The sequence below is a fragment of the Pelodiscus sinensis genome, chromosome 5 (genome assembly GCF_052426305.1).
Source record: "Pelodiscus sinensis isolate ZL-2025 chromosome 5, ASM5242630v1, whole genome shotgun sequence".
Lineage (NCBI taxonomy): Eukaryota > Metazoa > Chordata > Testudines > Trionychidae > Pelodiscus > Pelodiscus sinensis.
Window position 1 is genome coordinate 12,356,037 of NC_143056.1, and position 15,133 is coordinate 12,371,169.

General features: G+C 44.1%; 1 protein-coding gene across 4 annotated transcripts in view; it reads right to left on the reverse strand.

Annotated features, from left to right (window-relative positions):
• Nucleotides 1-15,133, reverse strand: part of RTN1 (reticulon 1) — a 201,924-nt gene that overhangs the window by 21,399 nt on the left and 165,392 nt on the right. Inside the window, exon 1 of one of the 4 annotated variants that reach the window (XM_006135262.4) lies at nucleotides 5,660-5,835. The exons of the other annotated variants lie outside the window; for them this stretch is intronic. Coding sequence (XP_006135324.2) covers nucleotides 5,660-5,720 — 61 coding nt within the window. The 5' untranslated portion in view covers nucleotides 5,721-5,835. Of the gene's footprint in view, nucleotides 1-5,659; nucleotides 5,836-15,133 lie in introns of those variants that run through there. 4 annotated transcript variants of the gene reach the window in all.

The window sequence follows — 15,133 nt, forward strand, 5'->3', positions numbered from 1 at the left end:
CTGCCCATTGTAAAGGATCCAGTGTGTGTGGAGCCAGGCCCACAAAAAATTAACCCAGCTCTCATCAGGGCAGACAGGTTGACAGCTCATGGCTGTGGGAGAGCATTACCCCAGCCATGGACTAAGGATGGAGTTGTCAGCATAACTTGTGAGAGTGCCAATAAGGTGAACTTTGTGGACACATGACAGGGCACATTCCAAGTTTAAGGGGGGAAACAAATTGAGGAGAAGTAATAATAGCGACCATGTTTTTTTTAATGACTTGGATGATCAAATGGTTAAGACCCTTTATTTGATTTTGCATCTGATCCCAATAGAAGTCCTTGTTGAGCCTTTAAGGTGTAATTTTCAAATGGGACCCTAAATAATACCTTCACAAAATGTGCTCATATAACAACATTTACGCTCACCATTCCGGTGACTGTGCACCCAATCACCCAGTTTGCAGGTGAAATGTTACGGACAGGTTTCAAAGTTTGGTCCTTAATCTGTTGTCATATATATGGAGTAACAGGGTGTGTTTGTTTCAATCTGCTTCCCATGCAAACTACACAAACTTCATACACTTTATTTGTGCTAACCCTCAGAAGGCAGCAGCCCAGGTTAGGGACTAAAATACATCCGCAGTACTGATTTTATAAGTCTGGTCTCATAATTTCCACAAAAAATAAGAACAGCTGAAACTGGAAGACTTTTCTTCCCTTAAACTGCAACTTAAACCACTTTTGTTCAGTTTTTATAGGATACCCTCTGAAAGAGAAAAGGGATTAAATTCCCAAGGGGTCAACATTATTATAGTTTCACAGAACTCTTGGCAGCTTAAGCCAGCACCTTCGCTTCAAGGATCTGTGTCTATCAAGGTTCAGCAAAAGACAGATTCCCAGGGACAGATCTCGACTGGTGTAAACTGGCTTAGCTCACTTGGAGCCACACCAGGTTGCACCAGCTGAGGATCTAATCCTTAATGCCTGCTGAAACAATCCACTTCTGAAAACGTGGAAAGCACTGAAGTAACAATAGGCAGAAATTACTATTTTATGGCCAGGCGGCTAATGAGAATGGTTTCAAAGCTGCTAACAAGATTACACTTTAAATGAAAACATGAATATTATTACCACCAAACACAGCTCTCAGTACTGAAAACAGAGAAGACAGCCATGGGGTAATGCTTGGTCTAGCTTTTTAGTACAATTTTAAAGCCAGCTCCTACTTTAATTGAATGATACTCAGAGAACAGGTGCCAGTAAAAGTTCTGTTCACGACTTTGTTCCAATGAAGCTAAGTAAAATTGACTTCAAAGAAACCAGCATTCCTTATTCAACTTGACATTTGGGTACTGCAAAGATGAACTCTAGAGCTGGCATTTAGTGGCATTTCTGTAAAGAATCCACAGGTTCTTTTCTTTGGAATCTTTTATATTTGTTTTAAATTGAGACTTGTAGGTCAACAGAGAAGCAGATAGAAACATATCACTCACGGATATTGTAGAGGGGGAAATGAAAGCAGAAATGATGGCCTGGGCCAGGCTAGAGCAGTGTTTCTCAACCAGTGGTATGAGTACCTTTACTGGTACTTGAGAGAAGTCTGGGGGGTACTTTAACACAACTGGAATTTGGAGAAAACTGAATTTCTGTGTTCATTTTTACAACACTTTATTATTTTTGTGCTTTTTAAACCCAAAAATGTCATTGCCCACCCAGCTACGATTCAGTTGTTTAAACAAATGTGTTGCAATAGTAGAAAAAAATGTGTGTGTCTGAAAACTGTAAGTACTAGGGGTACTTATAATAATTTTTTTAAAAGGGGGTACTTAATTTTTTTTTTTGAAAAGGGGTACTTGATAAAAAAAAAGTTGAGAAACACTAGGCTAGAATACTGAAAATTCTAGCTGTTCAATGCACGGGTATTTTCTAATATAATTGGTACATACCAAAAGTATTGATTACAGGGGATGCTACAACATTGGTGCTGAACTAGGAGTATGTGAATCCTGAGGATATGCAGAGGTCTTACAGGGGGCTCATCAATTCATCTAGATAGTTGCCTAGTTTTACAACAGGCTACATAAACAAGCACTTGCAAAATCAGCTCAAACTAAAATTTCATGCAGATAAAGACTTGACACAGCTCTGTACACTGAAATGTAAGTGCAATATTTATATTCCACTTAATTTATTTTTTATAACTGAGTGGTAAAATGAGAAAATCAGCAATTTCCTCCCCAGTAATAGTGTGCTGCGACACTGATTTTGTACGCAAGTAGTTTTAAAGTGAGCTGACGCTTGGGGTGGGGGTGGGTATGCAGGACAAATCAGATTTCTGAAAGGGGTACAGTTGTCTGAAGAGATTAAGAGCCACTGCCCTAGAAGATCATGGCACATCTTCATGGAAGGTCAAGATGCCTGGTCTAGCAGCTCATATCTGAAGCGGAAGATGCTACCATCTTGTGCTCTTAAGGCACTCTCAGAAACACAGCTTCCAACGGTCATACTTTGGGAATGACCTCAGAGCAGTGCACAATGGTGACTGACTACCTGGTATTGTGACATCATGTCTGAAGTACGACCTTCTGGAGACAGCTCGTCTGACCGTTAGTGTATGGAGGCCCACATCAGGTAGCATATACAGAGGCATATGTACTTCTGCACCTTATATATACTGGATAGCTCAACCCCAGTCTACTTCAAATATATCATCTTCTAACTGTGAAAGATGGAAGCAAAATAACAGTCTGCTGCAATTCACCTTAGTCTGAAGTAATATTTGAATGGGCTATACACCCAGCAGGGAGAATGACTTTGGTTCTCCCTTAGGATTGTATCATCACCTGTCATTGACAACAATCACGTCATTCTTCCAGTATGGAGGGATAATAATACATTGCAATATATTTTGATATTACGTACCAATAGCAAATACATTTCCATTACCAACAAGAACATTTACCAAAAAAAAAAAAAAAGGCAAAATGAACAAAACCAAACCACTACCTAGTTTTCCTGCTGCTTTTCAGAAGAAACACCAGCTAGCTTTTCTCTAATCCACCCCAAAACAGTATTGAGATATTACATTGCCTAGTCCTTCATTTTAGTTAATTGCATACCTGGTTTTCTAGTAAATTAAAAGTTGTGCTAACCATCACTCCAATACAAATTCATTGTATTATTTGCAGTGGCATTGATCTTTGTCTGTTATATACATAGACAGCCCTATGAAGGGAAAAGAGTTACCTGACATGAAGCACAGTGGGTATGTCTACACTACCCCGCTAGTTCGAACTAGCGGGGTAATGTATGCATACCGCACTTGCTAATGAAGCCCGGGATTTGAATTTCCCGGGCTTCATTAGCATAAGCGGGGAGCCGCCATTTTTAAATCCCCGCTGCTTCGAACCCCGTGTAGCGCGGCTACACGGGGCTCGAACTAGGTAGTTCGGACTAGGGTCCTATTCCGAACTACCGTTACTCCTCGTGAAACGAGGTGTACCGGTAGTTCGGAATAGGCACCCTAGTCCGAACTACCTAGTTCGAGCCCCGTGTAGCCGCGCTACACGGGGTTCGAAGCAGCGGGGATTTAAAAATGGCGGCTCCCCGCTTATGCTAATGAAGCCCGGGAAATTCAAATCCCGGGCTTCATTAGCAAGTGCGGTATGCATACATTACCCTCCTAGTTCGAACTAGGAGGGTAGTGTAGACATACCCTAATTTATGAAGATGGAAAATTTGTACAACTTACATTTTTTCAGAAAACATATATAGAGTGTCAGCATAGTCTATTATTGAACATTTATGTTTATACTTCTTGTGGCTATTTTTGAGGGGGTTACAGTTCTGCAGTGAGCATTTGCGTTTTAGTATTTTTATCACAAAAGTCTTTATGTCCCATGCCCTGCACATAAAAAAGTGACCTCAAGGGAAAGGAAAAGATAAGTAAAGCATGGTAATCATTTATTCCCATTAGGTTCTCTCTGACCAACATGGACTATGTTGTGCCATTCAGTTATAAACCAAACTGCCTATTGATTTCAAAGGGGGAGACTGTAAAAAGACAGATGGCACAAGAGTATTATTATTTGTTCAGCAAAGATGGCATGTCCTGTGCCCCTACATTTTGCAATGTATTCATATATTTTTGGTTTTGGTAAAGATGTGCGGAAAAAAAAATCCAATCTTGTATTAAGTCAAGATGAACATGACAACCTGACTCAGCAATTGTATCTTTTTCACAAAAATAGGCAGCAGTTTACTCTTTAGCCTTGTTTAAAGTATCTTATTGGATTTAGTGTGCAGAATTCAGGTTATTATGGTAAATCTTGGTGGTGAATCTTTCAGATGAAGGTTGTTGAAAAACCTCAGTCTTTATGAACATAACTGTGATCTGCTGAGGGCTTATATTAGCAGGTGCATGTGTTTATCTTGTAGCTGTCTGACTTTAGGACAAATCCCTCAGAATGTGGTGATGAGCACGTGCAGAGCCAAGGTTTAAAAGATCTCAAATGGCAATCAGATGGATCCAGTTAACCTCTCCTGCTCCACAAATACATTCAGAAGGCTTTCTAGATTGCATTACAATTGCCAGGATTTATATACTTTTCAGGAGGAGAAATTACATCTGAAAAGCAGCACAGCCCCTTTAAGCAGATGCCGCTATAGTGTAATTCACTCTTAAAGACCCACTAGAGATCATTAATACTATACACGATATGTCAAAGCAAAAAAAAAAAAAAAAGTATACCTTGCTGTCATAAAACGTATTATAAAATAACATAAAACAAAGCCTGCCATGCATACAAAAGATTACAAGACTGGATCCATCTTTCCATCTATTTTTCTGGAATCTGTTCCTCAAGCAGTGTCACAGTCTTCTAACAAAACAAAGAAAGGATGCTTGCTATTAAGTGTGAAGCTGAATAAAAATGGCTGAAAAGCTGTCTAAGGCAAGCTGGAAGGTAGCCAGCCACACCCAGTGCTAATATGGACTGTCTCAAAAATAAATATGTTGTAACAGAACGTAGCGTCTATTGTTACACAACAGATGATCCAAACATCGCAATATTTTCCAGCAGGTGGTTTAGGGGTGTGCTAAATAATAATCAGAATAATTTTAAAGCAAACTGACACATGTGTAGCAATGCCACAGTATTCTCAGTATTATTACAGTAATTGCCAGGGCTATATTTTCTTTGTGTTGATAGTGGACACAGATCTCAAAATGGGTGTGTCCCAGCCAAAATGATGCACTGAAGCTCCAAAATAGGAGTGTCAGTAAACCCCAGGAGCCTAACCAGACTCAAATTCACAATTACAACCCTCTTCTAAAAGTCTACAGCATATGAAATCATGCTGGGCACAGACTGACAACGATCCACAAGGAGGAGGAAAAAGCTACATCATCAGGGATGGTTTGGATAGGAGCTGCAATATGAGAGGAAAACCTCCTTATATATTTTTAAGGCTTAACAACCGGGGACTGAAAAAAGAAAAGAAATAAAGGGTATAATTAGGGTGTTTTTTAAAATTTATGCCAGAGAAAATCTTCTGGGGAAAATAAAAAGCATGCAAAGGTCCACAGGTGAACAATGCAAAATGGATGGATGCTGCTTTTGCCTTCTCACACATGCAGTCTTTCTAGGCATGCAACACTAGAATAGATATAATACCCTGACATTTCCAGTTGCTCCACAGACAGTCCATCTTAGTAGAATCGGCACTGGCTTGCATCTTGAGGGGTTAGGAATCACGGCTCCCTTCCTGGATTCTCACTGAGGCATTCCAAAGCATGAATAGGCTAGTGGGTATCCCGGCTGCTTCCTTGCACTGGCTACAGACTGATGCTGTAAGCAGAACAGGGAGGGGGGGAGGGCATATTGTATGCGCTGCGGTCTCCACTGCAGCAAATCAGCACTGTGATGTGGTTGCCCTAGGGAGCAGGCTCCTTTGAACAGGGGATGCAGTTGCCTATCAAATCAAAAGCATTCGCTTGGCGGCTTAGCCTTGTTAAGCCGTCGAAATGGTTAACTGAACCTGACAGCCCAGATACAAAAACAAAGTGGGCTGGTGGTGGGGGTGTGCGCGTGGGACACAGCTTCCTATGTATTTATTCCCTGTGACTATTAATGTTCCAGAACTTTCTGGAGAACATTAAGAAATCCACTGTTTTCTTCAGCTCGATGGAGGCCCAAATTCCTCCTCATTTGCACCCATCCAAATAGTCCAGAGACACAAGGAAATGACAGGATAAATAAACCTCCAAAACGTTCGCAGCTTTCCATGGCTGGACCTAGGACAAAGCACAAGTGAGCAGAGACTAGAATCCCAGTCTGTGCATCACACAAAAAAGAAAGCGTAGGCAGGGGAATGTGTAAAACGGGAGTTTAGTGAGAGGGGCTTAGGAGCCAGCAACAGCATGGCCTATGTTACTAGGGAGATCCTCTAGACAGTTCTTAAATAAACGCTATTTAAAAGGTGGTCCCATATGATACACATACTGTAGGGGTATATTTACATTTAAAGAGGGCATAGTCATGGAAGCCATGAACTCCTGAGTTCTAATCCAATCCCAGCTCTACCCTAGTCTCCCCCTCAGTGAAGCCACTTAGTTTTTTCGCCTCAGTTTCCCCATCAGTAAAAAGAACAGAATAGTGCTTCCTCTAACAGAGGTATGATGAGAGTTAATTAACAAAATCTTTGCCTAGAATCCTAGATCTGAACAGCACTGGCCATAAGTCTTAGTATTTATGCAGTGCCTGGCCTTTTCAACACTCAGTTCATATTGTAATCAGTCCTCAAAACACTCCCCAGTAAGTATTATTATCCCCATTTCACTGATGGGAAAACCAAGACATGGAAACTCATCATCATACAAGTCACTGTTCACATTAGGATGAGCCTTTAGAAACACCCAGCTGCAAAAGACTGATATTTAATCTTCTAACCCATGCCATAGCATTAAACGTTGTACTGATACATTAAGTTCAAAGTAAACATCGGTCTTCATCCTGGATACATGCAACTCCCACTGAATCCAATGTGTTGTAAAAAATATCTTTGTGTTGCAGACACAGCTACACAAGTTAGACACGCAGCCTATGAGCTAGGACCGGGCTGCTGATTCTTATGGCCTCTAGCACTTAAGCTAATAGTGGTCCTACACAGCTGGCATTATCAGGTCACTTCTGGTGGGCAATATCTCCCACAGCTAAAGCTAAGGTCTAGGGTGAATCTTAATACGTAATAGGTTCACCTTTACACAGTAAAATCTGGTAGTGCTGCTATAGCCAAAGGCCTAATGATCTCATTGATTAGCTTTTGAAAGCACTTTCACAGGTCTTAAAGGCAGCACTGATCCCTCTCATGCAGGAGTCACTGTAGGACTGAGAGTCATGAACTGAAGGAGAAGATGACCTAAGGCAAGGGGAAGTGAGGACTAAGGAATACATAAAAGAAGGTCACATGGTTGCATTTCCCTCATGTTAGCCCCTGATTTACAGGATTAATAGAATACTAGAACTGGAAGGAATCTTAAGAGGTCATCAAGTCCAGTCCCCTGCCCTCACGGCAGGACCAAGCACCATTTAGATCATCCCTGACAGGTGTTTGTCTATCTTGCTCTTTAAAATCTCCAGTGATAAGATTCCACAAGGCTATTTATTCCAGTGGTTAACTACCCTGGCAGTTAGGAAGCCTTTCCTAATGTCCAAACTACATTTCCCTTGCTGCAATTTAAGCCTATTACTTCTTCTCCTATCATCAGAGGTTAAGGAGAATAATTTTTCTCCCTTCTCCTTGTAACAACCTTTTAGGTACTTGATAACATATGTCCCATCCCAGTCTCCTTTTTCCCAGACTAAACAAACCCAGTTCTGTCAATCTTTCCTTATAGGTCATGTTTTCTAGATCTTTAATACTTTTTGTTGTTTTTCTCTGGACTTTTTCCAATTTGTTCACATCTTTCCTAAAATGTGTCACTCAGAACTTAACCAATATTCCAGTTGAGGCCTCATCAATGCGGAGTAGAGGGGAAGAATTATTCCTCGTGTCTTGCTTACAACACTCCTGCTATTACATTTGCTATTACATTTTTTGTGCAACAGTATCACACGGTGGACTCATATCTAGCTTGAGGTCCACTATGACCCCTAGATCCCTTTCTGCAGTACTCCTTGCTAGACAGTCACTTCCCATTATGTATGTGTGAAACTGATTGTTCCTTCCTAAGTGGAGCACTTTGCATTTGTCCTTACTGAATTTCGTCCTATTTACCTCAGACCATTTCTTCAGTTTGTCCAGATCAATTAGAAATTTAATCCTATTTTCCAAAGTACTTGCAACCCCTCCCACAATCTGCAAACTCTGCTCCAGCTAGACTAGAGATTCCCAAGCCAGTGAATGGAACCAGACTGCAGAGCAGCTGAGGATTTCATGCTACTGAAAAATGTTGCCTTAAGTAAGTCCTTGTTGATGTGGAAAATATGACCATCTTAGGATGGGTCCACCATTAATTCCCAATTGCCCCATGTACTATGCAAACTGTGGCTTATTACCAAATTATTTTGTTTTGAAACACACATTAACACGGTGTAACCCACATACCTAATGTGGTTCACTGTCCCATGTAGAGGTACTTAGACCACTTACAGCGAGAGATAAGAACAAGGGGAGCTCTACAGCATAAGCTGAGAGCCAGCTGGCTTTTAGCTCAACCAGCAGAGGCTCAAATCTGCCCAGTGGTGGTTACAACAGCACCACAAACAACCCCTGTAACACTGAATACAATTTAAGCAAAACGAAAACCCAAACCAAAAAATTCCCCAGGCTCAGTGATGGGGTCAAGGTTACCAGATCATTACTGTTAAGCAAGTGGCTATGGCCCCAGTCCTGCACTAAAATCAATGGAGTCCATGAGGTCCCAGGCACCCACTCACATGGATCCCACTGTATGACCGGGGTACTTGTTTGAAACACACACAGAAGAAAGCCAGGGTTCATTACTTTGTATTTGAGGAAAACCCTGCGGCCTGGTGACCCGCGATTAATATTTATAGCCAGTGTTCTATTCAAACTACACTATAATCCAGGAGTGGGCAATAAAAAACCCGCAGCCCGCATGGTTAGTCCCTGGCGGGCCACCGCCACTATGTTTACCTGTGCCTCAGCAGGCATCGGAGGCTCGCAGCTCTGCTTGGCCGCAAATCGCTGTTCATGGCCAATGTGAGTGGCAGGAAGCACCACGGACCACGACGCTGATTCACGGACAACCAGAACTGCGATCCTCTGCTACCTGCGGAGGGACTAACCTGCAGACCAGATCTGCAGGGCTGGCCTTACCATGAGGCGAACTGAAGCAGCTGCCTCAGGTGCCAGACTGAGGGGGGGGGGGATTTCCACTAGGACCCAGAGAATTGATATCTTGCAAAGTTTTGGCCCAAGCAAAGGGACATGGGGGTGTCATTTGAGCTCCCCACCTCAGGTGCCAGAATGTTGTGGGCCAGCTCTGTGGATCCGGCCTGTGGGCCGGAATTTGCCCACCCCTGGTATAATCTCTGTACTCTGGGTGTCCCTAATTTGGGAACACCCATTGTACAGACCCTGGCAGTAGAAATGGAAGCACCTCCACATGCTGCCACTCCCCTCCCCTTCCCACCAGCTGCGGGAATGGCAGCTCAGTGATGGCCAGGGAAGGCTTTGCTTTCCCAACCTGCCAAGCAAGGCCTCAGCCACACTCCGCTCCAAGAATGCCTGCTGTAAGCATTCCGGGGGCAGAATGTTGCTGCCTTCAGTGACTGCCCTCCCTGTGCTCCAGGGTCACGTGCACATGCGCTCGCCCCCTCTGCTTCCTGTGGTGGTGAGTGGCATGCTTGCCTCAGCAGAGGGGGTGGGGATGTAGGTGGGTCTGGGGTCCTGCCTCCCCCTGCCCTAGCTGCACCAACGACCCCTGGCCAGAGGCTTTTCCCCACCGCTCTCATATCAGGTGAACACCCCACCCCCACTGCCCTCACTTGCCTGGCAAAATCTTTAACCCAACAAACCCTGTTTCCCAAGGTTCAAGTGTATGGACTTTTGCTACACAGTATGAGGTACATCAGTGCTTAATTCATCCTCATACTTTAAAGAAACCATTTTTTCCCCTGTCAGCCTAACAAAGATCCACTTCACTGAGCATTCTACAGCCCCACTGTGCTTGTAAACACCCAGTTTAGCTCAGATTTTAGCCCATGGACTGGAACAGGTAATATGGGTCAAATACATAAGACTAATCAGAATGTACTCCTGGCTGCTCAGTCGCAGGTAATTTTCCTTGGCTTTTTAATGTACAGACTGCACCAATAGGTGAATAAAGGTAAACCTCCCACTGACTAGAAAAATTTCAAGTGCTCAGGAACCTTCTAATCAGGGGTTTCTTTTCACAGCTAGGTGTGGGTTGTTATGTTATTATTTCTCCTTTGGAAGCTTGATCCTAGAGGATGATACATTCCTGTTACTCCCATGGACACACCAATTTGCCTAGTAGGAATGGGGTTTTTATGAAGGAGCCTGCATTAGGGCTCTCCATGGTCTCCACATTCTCACAGGCTACTGCATACATGCCTCTTGCCACTACATTTGTATCGTCTATGCCACTGTCAGGCACTGCAGCTGGCACTGTGGATAATGTTTCATGAATCGATCTCTTAATGCACTGGTAATCAAGAGGAAGGATGGCTAAGGAGACCTCACTGATAATGCCCTGTTCTGCCACAAGCTTCCTGTGTGACCTTGGGCATCATTTAGCCCCTCAGTACCCTCCCCTTGACTGTCTCTAGTCTATTTAACTCAAATACACTGGGACATCAGCTGCCTCTTATTATGTATTTGTATGGCCTCTAGCACAGCAGGACCACAGAGACTTCTAGCCACTATAGTGATTTGTGCTAATAATGACACATCAGGGTTTTATATTCATCTTCCTCACAGCTGTCTGAACTCATGAAAACTTTTAAAGAAGTCCTGGGATTGCCTGGTCAAACTCCTCTTCCCACTTGAGCAGGGCTAAGTGCTGCACTGGGAAGGGGTAGAGGTGGAGAAAGGAAGAGAGTTAAGGAACCGCTTCGTTCCCCCAGCATACCTACCCATGCCTGGTAGAACACACTGCTAGCAAGCTCCGATGACACACCAGGATCCTAGACAAAATCCACATTTGGCAGCAGTTGTTAAAGGGAGTTTTTGGTGCAGTGGTGATGACTGCTACCAAGTGCATCACTCCCACATGGTCCCAAGTCATCCTCCTTCTGGGTTAGCAGCTGAGCTGGCCTAGTGCAGAACCACTATCATCATTTTCCATTCACAGAGCCACGAGGTGGAAGGGAACACCCAAATTCCAACCCACATGCTTTGGGGAGTCAGGGTGGAGAAACTGACTTGCCTCCCAATACATCCCCCAGCCTCAGATTTTCTTCCACAATTTTTGGAAAGGCAGAAATGGCCCCAAGAGTAACTGCTGTGCTTGGACAGAAAGCCGGTGACTTGATATGCCTCTCAGTACTCTGGAACACAGCCACAATCAACAAAAGGAGTCAGTAAGGAACCACTGGGGACATCCCAAACCTAGCCCCATCAATAACACAGTAGCCTGAGCCCCCAATATTTAAAGGGTTCCTAAAAGAACCAACAAACTGTCCAAATGGCCCTCTCACCCCAGCTTCTGAGTCCCCAGACAAGGCCGTTGGTGCCTTTTGCGGTGGCCACATACACTCAGGAGGAGTGTGAGCTCAGAGTGGTGAGTTCTGGTCTCTGTTGCATTGCCAGGTGTCTGTCCCTGTGGTCACCATGCTGGCCAGACCTTCCTCTGCAGGTCTGGACCACTCTTGAAGCACTGTGCCCGGCCTCATCTCCCAGCCCTGGGTCTAGGCTGTGTTTGGGCCTGCTCCTTCCACCAGCAAGTGCTCATCTCCCACCCAACTGCACCAAAGCCAACTAGGTAGCCTGACCAAATCGCCTTTCTCCAAGTTGGTTTGAACTCCCTCTCCTGAATGGCATGCCCCTCTTCCAATGGGAGGCCAGGAAGTCATGGGTGGGATTTCTTCCCAGTCTTCTAGCCAACCAGACAGAGCTCTGTGGGTGAAGGTGTTAGCTCTCTCCCCACCATGTGTGCGCAGCAGGTGTCTAGTCCGGCCTCAAGGGATGGAGCAAGCAGCAGAAGTTGCCTCTCCTACTACACCTCCTTACACTTCTGTTAAATGAAGCCCAAGTTTTAAAGCTCCTAGTGCTAGTTTATATTCTCATGCAAAGAGTTAGGATAGTTTGACTATAATGTGCAACCACAGAGCCGTAAGGGGATCTAATTAAGCAGTGCACAAGTACAAAGTGCACAGGGAAGGGTAGAGAAAGTAGACTGATGGGCTGGTGGTTAAGGCTTTGGGCTGGGACTCAGGAGATCAGGCTTCACTTTCCCGCCCTGTTACCTTGGGCAAGTCACAAGGGCCAGCACCCTCAAATAGATACTAACCTCCTAAAGAAATTCAAAGGGACTGAGGTATCCATCATCTTTGAAAAACTCAGCCTTAGTCTTTCTATGTCAAGTTCTTGCCATGTTCATAACCCGGGCTAAGAATATTCTCCTACATCACAGGGAGGTTGGAGGCCATATAGGTACCTAGGTAAATAAATTGCCAAAATTGCTAGAGTAGTTTCAGCTATTTCAGGCAAATGGCAACACAATACTCATATTAAATTGAATTTAGATAGCAGTAAAATTCCTTGTGTCATAGCCCAGTCATTGGCTTCTTTGGGAATGAGATGTTTGGAAACAGAAAATTCTCTATGACTCACAAAGGGAAGGAACAAGCATGAGTGTTCATGCTGTGATGAAGGGACAGTGGGAAAATATCCTTTTCTGGACATTTTGGACATTCAGTTAAATAAAGTCTCTTGGTAGTTAACTTGGTAGGACCTAGCCCTAACTGTCTTGCCTGCAAGGGTTACAACCATAGACAGTGAGTTCTAAAGAGTCCCGCGGAATGCTTGGGAATCAGGAAGTGAGCTGGCAGGAGATCAGGAGAAGCAATGGAAACTGAGTATGGGCTTTTGAACTGAAATGAGTGGCTTTCCTGTTCCTGCTGTTGTGTAACCAGAACAGAGCTGGAAGGACATGCATTAAGCCAGGCATGGAGTATCCAGTGGTATCCATGTCTAGGGAAGGATTAAAACTTGAAACAGATACCCTAACAGAACAGGGAATGTTTAGTGAGATGCGATCAGGTTATTTTCAGGGATGTTGGACTTCTCTGTACTACCCCCTTATACAGTAACTTTCCAAACTGAATCCCAGGGAAGCAAGTCTCTGTATTTGAATCGTTTCTTCCCCACCCCCGATTGCTCTGTAACACCTAGCAACCAAGCAATGTTTCACCAAATGTGTTTTCCCATGGATGGCTGGTATGTAAGGCAGGGGAAGGCATTCCAGGAGGCACAAATACCTTTGATGTCGACACCCGCGCGTCCAGACTGATCAGCTGTTTGTCGGCTCAGCGCGGCAGCCATGTAAATTTAAATGAAGCGGCAATTATTTAAATCGCCGCTTCATCTTCCTATGTCTGGTAGCCTAATCTACATGCCTCTGGCAACAGAGGCATGTAGTCTAGACGTACCCTAAGACTGTACAGCCAAAACTACTAAGAAACTAAAGCTCGGCAGCAGATCCTGTCCGTGGGGCTTCCCAGCTCCCCGCTGGGACTCCCTGTGAACAGGGACTGCTGGGCCTGGCATGAGCTGAAACTGAGCAAGCCCGGCTCAGTCCTGGCTCGCGCCAGATCCGGGGCCTACTCCTGCTGCGCCTCTGCAGTTTAAATGTAATAGGAGCCATGGTGCCTGCACCCCCGGCTCTTGCTACATTTAAACTCAGAGCCACAGCAGCCTTCCCCTATTGACTAATCATGTAGTCGATAAATTTTTTATTGACTACACGATTCGTGGATTATCCGCCTCTTCACATCCTTAGATGAAAGATGCTACAGACAGTGAAGATACCTGGGTTAATCCTTAGATGATGTTATGAATCCCAAGTGAATCAGAAAGATTAGCTGAGGAAATGATCTGCCCGAGACTGTAAAATGGTCAGAATTGTATATCCTGGTGAAAACAAGCAAGGACACTTGTATTACTTTCTGAAATGGTACCTGGGAGAAGAGCTATGAAAAAAAAAAGCAAGGGCATATCCTTCCAGCAGCAATATTCTGTCCCTATAACCTGGGAGGTATCCATTCCAGGGAGCCCCTGGCACGAAGTATGGAGGGCAGGGAAGAGCCTGTGCCCAGAAAAGAGCATGAGCAAAGCAAAAAAGAAATTCCAATATTGATTCAGCAAAAACACATACTGAATTTCCACACCAATGACATGGACCCTTAAGGGCTTCCCTGGCCCAGAACTGAAGTTTCATTTTGCATGTGTGTGCGCGAGCTAAATCTGGCACTAAATTTAAACTGAAACGAGGAAGGAGAGAAAAGAGAACAAAGAGATACTAGGGGAGGCAGTAGAATTTGTAGAAGTACAGAGACCTTCATCACGGAGAGAGGTAACCAGCGATCTCCCATTTAGGAGGAGAGGAAGGGAAAACTGATCTAATCTTAGGTATTTGAATAAAAGGGAGCATTACTGCCCCATCTGTAATACAGTGACAAAAAAAGACTTTCAAATCTGGTACCCCTTAAGCTGATTAGAGGAGAAAAATATTTTATTTTCTTTCTGAAGGCAAAAGGGTTAGGATTACATCAGCAAAACCATGTAAAGTATAGAGAACAAAGCAATAGTCATTAGGGAATTCAGAGCTGCATGAGAATATAGTAAACACTAGTAATTAGGCATCCTATTAAACCCACAGAGGAAGGAAGGTCCAATGGTTAGGGCACTAGGCTACAATATGGAAGACTAGGTTCAATTCCCTACCCAACCACAGACTTGTGACCTGGGACAAGCGCCTCAGTTTCCCATCTGTGAAACAGGGAAATGCAGCATTCAGAGCTGGGCATCCAGCTAGCAGCTGCCACTCTCCAGCAGCCCAGCTCTACTTCCACAGATCTTTTGTGATCAGCAATGTAAAGACTGAGGCACACAGACACTGCGGCTGTGTCTACACTGGCACCCTTTTCCGTAAAAGGGAT